At 64.8% G+C, this 11898-nt stretch overlaps 1 protein-coding gene across 1 annotated transcript; it reads left to right on the top strand.

Annotated features, from left to right (window-relative positions):
- Window positions 1-1057: 1057 nt before the first annotated feature.
- On the top strand, window positions 1058-9404 carry PANX2 (pannexin 2). The gene is made up of 3 exons (XM_060113605.1): window positions 1058-1283; window positions 7288-8718; window positions 9082-9404. The coding sequence occupies exons 1-3, from the start codon at window positions 1058-1060 to the stop codon at window positions 9402-9404; spliced, it is 1980 nt and encodes a 659-aa protein (XP_059969588.1).
- The last annotated feature ends 2494 nt before the right edge of the window (window positions 9405-11898 follow it).

Genomic DNA, 11898 nt, shown 5'->3' with positions numbered 1-11898 from the left:
GTGCTCCGCAACGGGAGAGGCCACAACAGTGAGAGGCCCGCATACCGCAAAAAGAAAAAAAAAAGAAGTGATACAGCGAGTCTTGCAGGCAATCTGCATGAAGGTGGCAGCTGGGCTCTGCACCAGAGACCGAACCCAGGAGGGTGCGAGAGGGGTGGTGCCTGAGGGTGGGCACGGGGGGTGTCGGAGTGGAGGGGGTAAAAGTCAGGAAGGTGCGGGCACAGGCCGACCGGGAGAATGCCATTGACCATGGCAAACGGATGGGGTGATGGGGAGGAGGTGCAGGGCTACAGAGGCCGCGGGACCGCGTGGAGGTGACGCGGGGGGGCGGCGGGGAGGGCACTGGGGCGACGGCTGCAGTGCAGAGGCCATGAGGAGACGCCCCGCAGCGTCCGCCAGCCGGCTGCCCCGCGTGGGGGGTGGAGTCCCCCGTCTGTGTCCGCAGCAGCCCGGGTGGGTAGGAGCCTCAGCGCCCACGGTGGCGGCCAGGCTTCTGTAGAGAGCGGAGAGCGGGTGCGGGAGGCGGACGAGGAACCCCTCTCCGCGGGGCGGCTCCCGGACGCGGGGCTGGAAGACAGGGGCCCAGGACGCGGCCGGCCCCGCCGCATCTCCACCGCGTGCAGCCATCCCCGACCCGCGGGCGAGGGGAGCCCCCCACTCGGCCTCCCCCTCCTCCCCGCCCTGAGAAAGAGGAAGAACCAGTCATTGTTCATTCATTTTATTTAATTTAAATATTTTTTGCCAAGTCATTGCCGGCGCCGCATCTGCGTGCGGGGGGGTGGGGGTGGGGGGGCGGAGCCACGCCGCGCGTCGCCGCAGGTAAACAGCCCCCTCCCCGCGGCGGGACCGCAGCCGCCGCCCGCCGCTCGGGGCGGGGGTCCCGCCGCCGCCCCCGCCGGAAAGACGCGCCGGGGCCGCGCCGGGGCTGCAGCCGAGGCGGGGGCGGCGGCCCCTGCGCCCCCCGCGCCGGGCGGCCCGACCCCTGCCCCGGGGGGCGGCGGCGGAGCGCCCCCCGCCCCCACCGCGGGCCCCGCGCCCCGGATCCCCCGCGCCCCCCATGCACCACCTCCTGGAGCCGTCCGCGGACATGGCGACGGCGCTGCTGGCCGGCGAGAAGCTGCGCGAGCTGATCCTGCCCGGCGCGCAGGACGACAAGGCGGGCGCCCTGGCCGCGCTGCTGCTGCAGCTCAAGCTGGAGCTGCCGTTCGATCGCGTGGTCACCATCGGCACCGTGCTGGTCCCCATCCTGCTGGTCACCCTAGTCTTCACCAAGAACTTCGCAGGTGAGGCCGGAGGCGCGCGGCGGGAGGGGCGCGTGCCCTCTCGGGCCACCCCCGCTGTGCCAGCCACCGCGGGCCTCCCCACTGGGGCCGGCAGTGTGGGCGGTGCCCCGGGGTCTCCCCGCAGACCCTCAACACTTCCCCGCCCTTGCATGTGTCGCCGGTCGCTAGGGCTGCCTCCCTGATCCCTCTCTTTAGATGTATTGAATTTACCTTCCGTGGGCTCACACCGGGCGGACCCGGTGGGCCCAGGCATCAAGGAGACGTGGGCTCTGTCGTGGAAGAGGGGCGACCAGAAGGGGGAGTGGGCAGGGTCTGAGGGAAGGAGGAGTCGCCAGGTGGGGACCAAAAAAGGAAGTTACAGGTGATGGGGACAGTGGACACCAAAGCACGTTCTCTGGGCAGGGTCCTGGGGCGGGTGGTGGGATGAAGACCCTGAGAAGTGGGCAGATTCTGGTTGGTTGGTGGGGGGAGCACTGAGAGCCTGGGCAGGTCTTGGGCAGAGGCCCCCCTGGGCAGGCAGGGCCTGGAGGAGCAGCAGGCACTGGTGGGCAGTGGACCCTCCTGGCCTCAGCAGCAGGCCCAGCGCCTGTGAGGCTGATGCAGGTAGAAGAAGAAACCAGACAAGGGCAGTGTCCACGGCAGCGTGGACGGGATGAGAGGTTGAAGCTGCCGTTGACAGATGTGGTCCTGATTAGATTCAGTGCATTTGGGGAGCACCTGAGGGCCTCCTAAGGAGAGGTGACCCCAGGTGAGGCAGGAAGGAAGAGTGGGCTCCCGGGGACCAAGGGTCCACACGCGGCAGGTGCGTCGGCGGCTGGAGATGGGAAACGGCCCCCCACGCAGGGTCTGGCTGGCAAGCGGTCTCAGGGCCCAGATGTCCAGGGAGGCCCCTTCGCAGCCCATCAGCCCGTGGCAGAGAGGGCGACTCTCCCCTGAGGGACGTGGACAGGCTTCCTTGCACAAAGGACTCACCCGTTAGGGGTCCCTGTGACCTGAGAATGGACGTTGTCCAGGCTGCCTCGTCCCACCCCCGGGTGGGTCACTCCCGGGGTCAGCACGCTCCCCAGGAGCCTGGGGGGGAAGTCAGGCTGTGCACAGGTGTCTCCTGGGGCAGCCTTGACAGGTTAGCACAAACTTGTGACCCCAAACGCTAGAGCCTTATTGTCTCACAGTGCGCAGGCCCAAAGTCCAAAATCCAGGTGTGGGCAGGCCATGCTCCCGAAGCCCCAGGGAGGGTCCCTCCTTGCCTCTCCAGTTCTGGAGGCTCCGCAGTCCTGGGCCTTCCTTGGCTTGATTGTGGCCGCATCACCTGATCTCTGCCTGCGTTTTCATACCTCCTCCTGGGTATCTGTGCAAATTTCCCTCCTTTTATGAGGACACCAGTCATTGGATCGCGGCCCCCTTGATCCAGCGTGACTCATCTCAACTTGATCACATCTGCAAAGATTCTTTCCAAACAAGGTCACATTCACAGGTACCAGGGCTTGGGGCTAGAACATCTTTTGGGGGAACAATCCTACCCACTCCAGATGCACACGGTGGGGCAGGCTCAGGACTCAGTCGGCGTCAGGCGACCTCCTGTGACAGGGCCCCCACCTTGATATTCTGCTGTGAACCAGCTCCCCCCATGTGGGGGGGCCTCAGCACCTCTGCATCCAGCCTGGCTGGGCTGCTGGGTCTCCCCGAGTGTGTCCTTCATCTCTGCTCCTGGCGGTACCCTTGGCCTCCCTGTGTCGCCTGCCCTTTCACACCCACCTGCGTGTGTCTGGGGACACGCCTGGGCCCGATGCTGGTCCGGAGGGGCCCGGTGCCTCCCTAGCGAGGGCGAGGCAGGCCTTCTGAGCCAGGGCAGGCGGGTGCCGGTCCTGCAGCCCAGCACCCTGCGACCCAAAATCCAGCCGGTGGAGCATGTCTGGCGCGCGGGGCCCAGGTCTGCCCCATGGTAATCCTGTTCCAGGTCACAGAGCAAATGGGGGGTGGCAGTGGCTTCACGAGCTCTCCCGCTGCTGAGTGACTGAGGCTGCGCAGTCCCCTTGCTCCCACCGCCGTTCGGGGCAGTGGCGGCTGCCTCTTCTGCTCTCCTGGATCAGGGTCCGTCTACCTGGTGCTCCTCACAGAGCTCAGAATCGTCCCCGGGTCCCTTCTCCAGATCTGAGGACAGTAGGGGACCACTGCTGTGGACCAAAGGGGGGCAAGAGGAAGCGAGGTCAGAAGCTCTGACCCTCAAGGGGCGCTGGAGGCCCCTCCAGCTGCATCCCCCGCCCCCAGACAGGAGCACACCTGACCCGTCCCCTCAGCACTGGGTCACCATCCATCTCCAGGTTCCGAGCCCAGAGTATGTCCTGCCACTGCTGGAAGGATCCATGTCCCATCCACTGGAGCCCGGCTCGGCTCGAGGGGACCCGGCGCTCACCCCCACCAGCCCACCCAGCGCCCAGATCCTCACCTGGTGCCCTGGCGCAGGGGGCGGGGGTCCGATGTGTCTGCCTGTTGGTGACACGCGGGCAAGTACATGCTGGCCACTGGGCTCATGGTGAGGACCCGGCCAGGCGGGGACCTCCCTGAACACCGGGGCCTGTGCGCATCCCCAGGCTGGAGGGTGGCAGGTGGCGGGAAGGCCCCGGTGGCTCCACAGACACACCCGCTGTGCAGACCCGTTCAGTGGTGGATGGAGGGTCAGCCAGGCGCACGGCCAAAAGAGGATGGCGGGGGAGTGGGGCGTTGAAGGGCTACTGGTTTCTCCAGATGTTATGTGGGCCCTGGGAAGAGGGGACCAACAGCTGCTTTTTCCTAAAATAGCCAAACACAGGCAGACCTCGTTTTATTGTGCTTCGCAGATATTGCGTTTCTCACGATTTGAAGGTTTGTGACAACCCTGCGACGAGCAGGTTTCCTGGCGCCATTTTTCCAACAGCATTTACTCAGTTCGTGTCTCTGTGCCATATTTTGGTAATTCTCACAATATTTCGAACTTTTTCCTTATTAATACACTTGTTACGGTGACCTGTGAGCAGGTCTTTGACGTTACTATTGCGAAAAGATTACGACCTGCTGAAGGCTTAGGCGGTGGATGGCATTTTTTAGCAATAAAGTATTTTTAATTAAGGTACGTACATTGGTTTTTAGACATACATACAGCATGTAGACATAGACTACAGTATAGTATAAACATTGTTTTTATATGCACTGGGAAAGAAAAGAATTTGTGTGACTTGCTTTATTGCGATCTTCGCTTTATCGCTGGCGTCTGGAACCAAACCCTCGACATCTCCGAGATGCCTATAACGGGTGTGCCTCTTCTACCCCCAGTCAGGCAGGGTCTCCAAGGGAACTGGGGCGCTCGAGCTGGGAGGGAACGCTGTCGCGGGCTGGGCTTGGCCTGGGGACCGGGAGCAGCCCCGGAATTGCAGCGAATTCGGAATCGCACACACAGCTTCTTCCCCGAAGCGGCCTCGCAAGCCCTGGCTGTTGCTCTGGCTCGATGTTTTCCACGGCACCGCAGTCGGCCCTGCGTGCTCCACGACGGGGTCTCTGGGAGCACCCGGGGCTGCGAGGACCCTGGCCCCGGTGTCCTCTCGGGGCATGGCCAGGGGCGCTCGGGTCCAGAGTCCACACAGTGCCATCAGGAAAGGTGCCCTGGGTGAGCTGACTGGGTCTGCGGGTCCCTGTCAGACACCCATGCTGGCACTGCAGTGTTTGAGCGCCCGGTGCCCAGGCCCCTTGGCTCAGCGGTCACCCCCACCCCCAACCAGGGTCCGGCCCAGCACCCAGGCCCCTGCAGCTCAAGTCAGGACGTGCAGCCGCAGCTCTTCCGGGCCAGGGTCATTGCACACGTGTGTCCTGAGGCACCGGCATGACACATCCGGTCTCTGCTCTGCTGTTGGACCTGCTTTGCAGGTCAGGGAAAGACAGAGACCCCGGTGTAGAGCCCGAGGGGTCCTGGAGCTGGGCCTCTCCTGAGCCAGGGCTCATCCATCCTCCCCTCCCAGCAGCCAGGGGGCTGTGGCAGACGTGAGAGGATGTGGGGACCCATGGGGGCCCTGCTTCCATCCACGGGTGAACCAGCTCCCCTGTGCCTGCAGCACTCACCGCCAGGGGACAGGCCCCCTCCGTGCCCCAGAGCCGCAGCACCCTCCCAGTTCCCCTGGGGCCTGGACCAGGGGCCTGGGGGTCCCAGGGACCTCTCCCCGCCGTCCTTTTCTCCCAGAGAAGAGCGTCTGCCTTTCTTTGGCCTGGAGTTGGCTGTGAGGACAAAAAGCAAGTGAATAAAATGCTATCTTCTCAACCATGAGGGGGGATCCTGTGCCTTTTCCATGTTCTCTGAGCCCAACTCACCGCTAGGCCCCAATCAGTGTCCTCGTCAGGGGCCTTGGGCTGTGCGTACCAGCATTTCCTGACCCAGCCCCATCCTCGGCCAAGCCCGTCCCTCGTGTGCCCTTGGCACAGCTTCCTCACGGAGCCCCTGGCCTCGCCACCACAGCTGAGCAGAGCTCACTGCCCGTCACTCCTGCCCCCAGCCCTCCGTGACTCCCCAGTGCCTGCCACGTGGAGCCCCAGGTCCTGCTGCCATGGCCGTTGGACCACACCACCTGGAACGAGCTGTGGGCCCCACTCCGGCGATCCTGAGGCCCACCTCAAGCCCCCCTCAACCCTCAGGATGGTGCGGGGCTGTCACGCTGCTGGCAATGGCTGGGGCTCTGCGTATGTAAGAGGCCAGGTGACCTCCGTGCCTGGGACCGAAGGCACTTTTGGGGTCTCCGTGCCCAGATGTGTAGCCGGCCCCCTCGGCCCCTGCGAGGCACCAGCAGTGACCGTCTGCCTCTCCAGCCCTCAAAGGCTGGGATTAACTTGGGGCAGGCCTTGGGAGGGGCCTGCACAGACAGACAGAGACAGACAGGTGCGTTGGTCCCCACTGCTTCCTGGTCTCAAGCCTCGTGGGGTGAGGGGCGTAAGCTGGAGCAGAGGGAGACTCAACGGACCCACCCTGGGGGCCGTTCTTCGGGGCGCGAGGAGGGTCCAGGCTAGGGCAGGCTGGCATGCATGCTAGCTGTGGTCAGGCTGGGGGCAGTGGCCTCCTGTCATTGGGATGCTGCCCTCTGGGCAGGGGGCCCGGGCTCTGCCACTTGCAAGAGGGCACACCTGCCCGGTCTGTGGTGACAAGGACTGGAGCCTGGCCTGACAGCCGAGTGGCCCGGTCTTCAGGGGCCATGAACGGTGACGCCCCGCCCTGAGGACGGCTCCGAGCCGGCCAAGCTCTCCTCTCTGAGAAGCGTTCAACGGGAGGCCCAGCTGGAGGGCAGGGTCGGTGGGGACAGAGTCCCACGTTCTCAGCTGTTGGTTGGCACCTGTCCTCACCTGGGGGGAGACAGCTCAGTGACGACCGTTTTTCCTGCGTGACATTGTGGACTGGGTGGTGGGTCCTTCCTGTCGGATCCCCGGGGTGACTGCCCCTGCCCACCCAGTGTCCTGGGACCCCAGGCCTGCCCTTCCCCAGGACAGTGGGTCTTGGGGGGACACTCCTCAACTCTCAAGGGCAGGCAGGGCCACTTTTGCTGTTCCTTAGTTGTGCCACCGTAACCGGCTCTGGGTAGGTAGGACCTGGCCAGGACACCTGCCCTTCTCAAGATGGAGGCCGAGGTAGTGCCAGGCTGGGGGCTGGTTCAGCTGTGCCACTGGAAGAGAAGCCCCAGCTGAGTGGTGTGGCCTGTGCCGCCCTCTCTGGGACTCGTCCCTGTGTGCACATGGGGACGTTATGGCACTCGGAGGGGGGCCTGAGGTTCCAAGTGCAGGTCGGCCCCCCAGGGCGGGGTGGGCACGGCCGTACCCTCCACCCCCATCCCACCTGTGTCTGTGCCACAGCTGACTGCAGTACGTGGGGGGCGGGGTACCCGGGGTGAGACCCACGCCAGCACGCTGAGATGTGCGGAAGAGGGCTCAGCGCGGGGCAGGCGGGAGGGGTCCGATGCCCGGCTCGCCCCCAGCCCCCTCTCCTCTCTGCCCCCAGAGGAGCCCATTTACTGCTATACGCCGCACAACTTCACCCGCGACCAGGCGCTGTACGCCCGCGGCTACTGCTGGACGGAGCTGCGGGACGCGCTGCCCGGCGTGGACGCCAGCCTGTGGCCGTCGCTGTTTGAGCACAAGCTGCTGCCCTACTCGCTGCTGGCCTTCGCGGCCATCATGTACGTGCCCGCGCTGGGCTGGGAGTTCCTGGCGTCCACGCGCCTCACCTCCGAGCTCAACTTCCTGCTGCAGGAGATCGACAACTGCTACCACCGGGCTGCCGAGGGCCGCGCGCCCAAGATCGAGAAGCAGATCCAATCCAAGGGGCCCGGCATCACGGAGCGCGAGCGGCGTGAGATCATCGAGAACGCGGAGAAGGAGAAGAGCCCCGAGCAGAACCTGTTCGAGAAGTACCTGGAGCGCCGCGGCCGCAGCAACTTCCTGGCCAAACTCTACCTGGCGCGGCACCTGCTCATCCTGCTGCTCAGCGTGGCTCCTATCTCCTACCTGTGCACCTACTACGCCAACCAGAGGCAGAACGAGTTCACCTGCGCGCTGGGCGCGGCCCCCGGGGGCGGCCCGGCCGTGCGTGTCACCTGCAAGCTGCCATCGGTGCAGCTGCAGCGCATCGTGGCGGGCGTGGACGTCGCGCTGCTCTGCTCCATGAACCTCATCATCCTCGTCAACCTCGTCCACCTCTTCATCTTCCGCAAAAGCAACTTCATCTTCGACAAGCTGCACAAGGTGGGCATCAAGACCCGCCGGCAGTGGCGCCGCTCGCAGTTCTGCGACATCAACATCCTGGCCATGTTCTGCAACGAGAACCGCGACCACATCAAGTCGCTCAACCGGCTGGACTTCATCACCAACGAGAGCGACCTCATGTACGACAACGTGGTGCGGCAGCTGCTGGCCGCGCTTGCGCAGTCCAACCACGACGCCACGCCCACCGTGCGCGACGAGGGCGTGCAGACCGTGGACCCCAGCGCTAACCCCGCCGAGCCCGAGGGCGCCGCTGAGCCGCCCGTGGTCAAGCGGCCCCGCAAGAAGATGAAGTGGATCCCCACCAGCAACCCGCTGCCCCAGCCCTTCAAGGAGCCTCTGGCCATCATGCGCGTGGAGAACAGCAAGGCCGAGAAGCCCAAGCCCGTGCGCCGCAAGACGGCCACCGACACGCTGATCGCGCCGCTGCTGGACGCGGGCGCGCGCGCCGCGCACCATTATAAGGGTGGCGGGGGCGACACGGGCCAGCCCCCCGACAAGAAGCATGCCCGCCACTTCTCCCTGGACGTGCATCCCTACATCCTGGGCACCAAGAAGGCCAAGGCCGAGGCCATGCCTGCCGCCCTGCCAGCCTCCCGGAGCCAGGAAGGAGGCTTCCTGTCCCAGGCAGAGGAGTGTAAGCTGGGCCTGCCAGCGGCACCCACCACAGGTAGGGATGGGCAGGGCTGGAGGGGCGTGAAGGGGGTTAAGGACTGAACCAGCTGGATGGAAGCAGGGGGTGGGCAGGGGAGCCAGCTGCCGGGGTGATGACAGGCGGGACCCTCACTCGAGGGCCCTGTGAAGCACACGGGATGAAGGGCTGGCGGGGACACACGGTAAGGTTGCTCGGCACCTGGAGAAGGTTCTGGAAACGGGCGCTCTGCTCCTGGGGCGGCCAGAGCCCCCCCCCCCCCGCCAGGCCGGCCGCTGTGTGGGGGAGCTTCAGAGCCCGAGCGGGCCAGGCGGGAGGAGGGGGGAGGCAGCAGGTGGGGAGAGGGGCCTGCAGAGGCTCTGTGCTCTGGGCTGTTTGCAGATGCACCGCTCCCCGCAGAGCCAGCCCGGGCCGCGCTGCCCTCCGGGGGCCCGTTTCACATCTGCTCGCCCTCCGCCGCCCCCGCCACGGCCCCTCTGTCGCCAGCCAGCCTGGGCAAGCCTGACCCCCTCGCCATCCTGAGCCGCAACGCCACCCACCCGCTGCTGCACATCAGCACCCTGTATGAGGCACGGGAGGAGGAGGACGGGGCCCCCCGAGCCCCCCCTGATGTGGGCAGCCTCATCACCATCCCTCCCCCCCAGCAGATCCTCATTGCCACTTTTGAGGAGACAAGGACAGCAGTGAGTGCTGTGGAGTTCTGAGGGGACAGGGCTGCCCAGGCCGTCGCAGGCCCCCCTGCATGACCGCAGTGCGCCACTGCCCCCAGCGCCCCCGTGGACGCGGCCTCTGCTTCGCCCGGCACGGCCCACACCCCAGCCTCCTGTCCGCATGCCACGGGGCTCAGCACCTCGCCTACCCGGCCCCTCAGATGGCATCGTCGGGGCGCTGGCTGGGCCAGGGGCTGGCCATGACCCCCGTAGAGCCCGTGGCCAGAAAGGCCCAGAGCCACCCCCCCTCCCCTGCATCAGGCGCTCGGCTGTGAGATGAAGAATTTATTTTTTTAGTTGATTTTGTCTTAGGCCTGGGACGCTGGCCCGTGAGGGGCCGGGCAGTGGCAGGACAACTCAGGAGGGAGCTGGGGATGGTGGCACCTCAGGGCTGCCCCTGCAGGGACCGGGAGCCCTCGGTGGGAGGGGCCACCCTCCAGTCAAAGGTCAACGTGCACTTTCTCCTCGTATCCCGACAAACCTGTACTTTATTTTACTATGATTACTGTAACTAGCGAGTATATTTATTACCAGGAGGCTTCAGATGCATTCAAAACAAAGGATGCTGTGTGTGTGAGTGTGGGAGCGTGCGGAAGAGAGCGAGGGTGCCAGCGTGCCAGTGGGTGTGTGCATTAGCGGTAAGCGTGCGAGTGTGTGCGTGAGTGCGCACGGGTGAGGCTGGGCGAGGGCGCCAGCGTGCCAGTGAGGGCAGGAATCCAACGCAATAACCACGTCCCCTCCAAGGCCATCAGCACCCCCCCGCCCGAAGGTCCACCACGCTTCCGTGGGAGCTCAGGGCCGGCGCTGGGCGGGGCCATCCCTATTACCTCAGCCACGGCGACAACGTGACAGTATTAACAAGGTAGCACCGAGCATATCAATAAAGATTATTCTGATACCCCTGAGTCCTGAGTGGTCCATCCTGCCGGAGGCCTGTGGTCCAGCTGAGGCCTCCTGTGTCCAGGGCCTCCACCCAACCTGCACGGGGTGGAGGTGCTGGGGGCGGGGGGCGGCAGGGCCGTGGGAGGTGCCCCGATGCCCTCCAGGTCGCCTGGGGGCCCTGCTGCATCCACAGCTGAATGAGAACACACAGTCCTCATGCGGCTGACACACCGTGGTCTCCAGCTAACGTGCGTGCATTCTGGGCCACAGGGTGATTCACACAGACTCAGTGGAGATGGAGTGAGCCCCCCCAGGAAGCCGGCCCCCCCATCAGATGCTTGAGGGCAGGGGCTGCCAGGTACACTTGGGGGGGAATAGCAAGAACTGGCAGGACTCAGGAGGGCTTCCTGGAAGGGGTGCCCCTGATGTGCTCTGGAGGCGTTCGTGTCATGGGGATCGCGGGCGCGGGGGGGCTTTCCTCACCAGGCCCAGGATGCAGGTGGGGATGAGGCTGGTCCCGGGCGTGCACCAAGGAGTCACACACCCCATAGGCCACAGCAGGAGACCCTGAGGGTCTGAAGAGAGGCTCCTTGGAGGCAGATGGCTGGGGCAGCTGGGCCAGAAACCCCTGGGGGCTAGACCAGGTGGGGTGCAGGCCTCAATCACAAGGGGGCTCAGCCGAGATCAGGGTGGGACCACCTGCTGCACCGTGTGGAGGCCTGACTGGCCCGGCCTCCTCGAAGCCCCTCCGCAGGCCCCTCCCTGGAGCAGCCCTGAGCTTGGGCAGGCTGGGCTTTCTGGGAGTGCAGTTGATCCATCATCCGGGGCTGCATCCCAACTTGGGTGTTTTTGGTTTTGTTTTTTATAAATTTATTTCTTTTTGCGCGTGGGCTTTCTCTGGTTGCGGTGCGTGGGCTTCTCAATGCGGTGGCTTCTCGTTGCGGAGCACGGGCTCTAGGCGTGCGGGCTTCAGTAGTTGTGGCATGCGGGCTCTGTAGTTGTGGCTCGCAGGCTCTATAGAGTGCAGGCTCAGTAGTTGTGGCGCACGGATTTAGTTGCTCCGCGGCATGTGGGATCTTCCCGGACCAGGGCTCGAACCCGTGTCCCCTGCACTGGCAGGCGGATTCTGAACCACTGCGCCACCAGGGAAGTCCCCCAACTTGGGTTTTAGATGTAGGTTTTTATCATCACTCAGGTATGGTGAAGCCAAGAGATCAGGAGAGGACTGTCACTGCAAAGACAGTTTATCACAGGTCCCAAGAGGAGGGGGCCCCAGGGCCAGTCAGGAGGCAGGGAGAGGGGACACGTGGGCAGGAGCCTCCACTGGGTTTCCGCAGGGAGAGATGGGAGGCAGGGTGAGCAGGCTCAGGACCGGCCAGCGTGAATAATCTTGGTAGGCTCAGGGCGGAGGGGCTGCCCAGGTGATTGGGGCAGGCAGAGGGTGGCCCCGAGGACACAGAGCACCTCATGGAGGAGGGATGGTCTGGGGCTGTGGATGGCTGGTTTGCTTGTGAAACTGTTTGCTGTCTCTAGGAATTGGCTGACTCTGGGAGTGGCAGTCTCTCCAGGGTCAGCACGGCCCCAGATGGCAAAACGGTACAATTCA

The sequence above is a fragment of the Mesoplodon densirostris genome, chromosome 11, assembly GCF_025265405.1.
Source record: "Mesoplodon densirostris isolate mMesDen1 chromosome 11, mMesDen1 primary haplotype, whole genome shotgun sequence".
NCBI classification, from domain to species: domain Eukaryota; kingdom Metazoa; phylum Chordata; class Mammalia; order Artiodactyla; family Ziphiidae; genus Mesoplodon; species Mesoplodon densirostris.
Note: the sequence above shows the minus strand (reverse complement) of the source record. Positions and strands in the feature narration are given on the sequence as shown.

Excerpts from the sequence above, each read along its gene's own strand:
- PANX2 (XM_060113605.1), top strand. The coding sequence starts at position 1,058 with ATGCACCACCTCCTGGAGCCGTCCGCGGACATGGCGACGGCGCTGCTG. Across the intron at positions 1,284-7,287 it reads CTTCACCAAGAACTTCGCAG|AGGAGCCCATTTACTGCTAT; the intron begins GTGAGGCCGGAG and ends CTCTGCCCCCAG. Across the intron at positions 8,719-9,081 it reads GCCAGCGGCACCCACCACAG|ATGCACCGCTCCCCGCAGAG; the intron begins GTAGGGATGGGC and ends GGCTGTTTGCAG.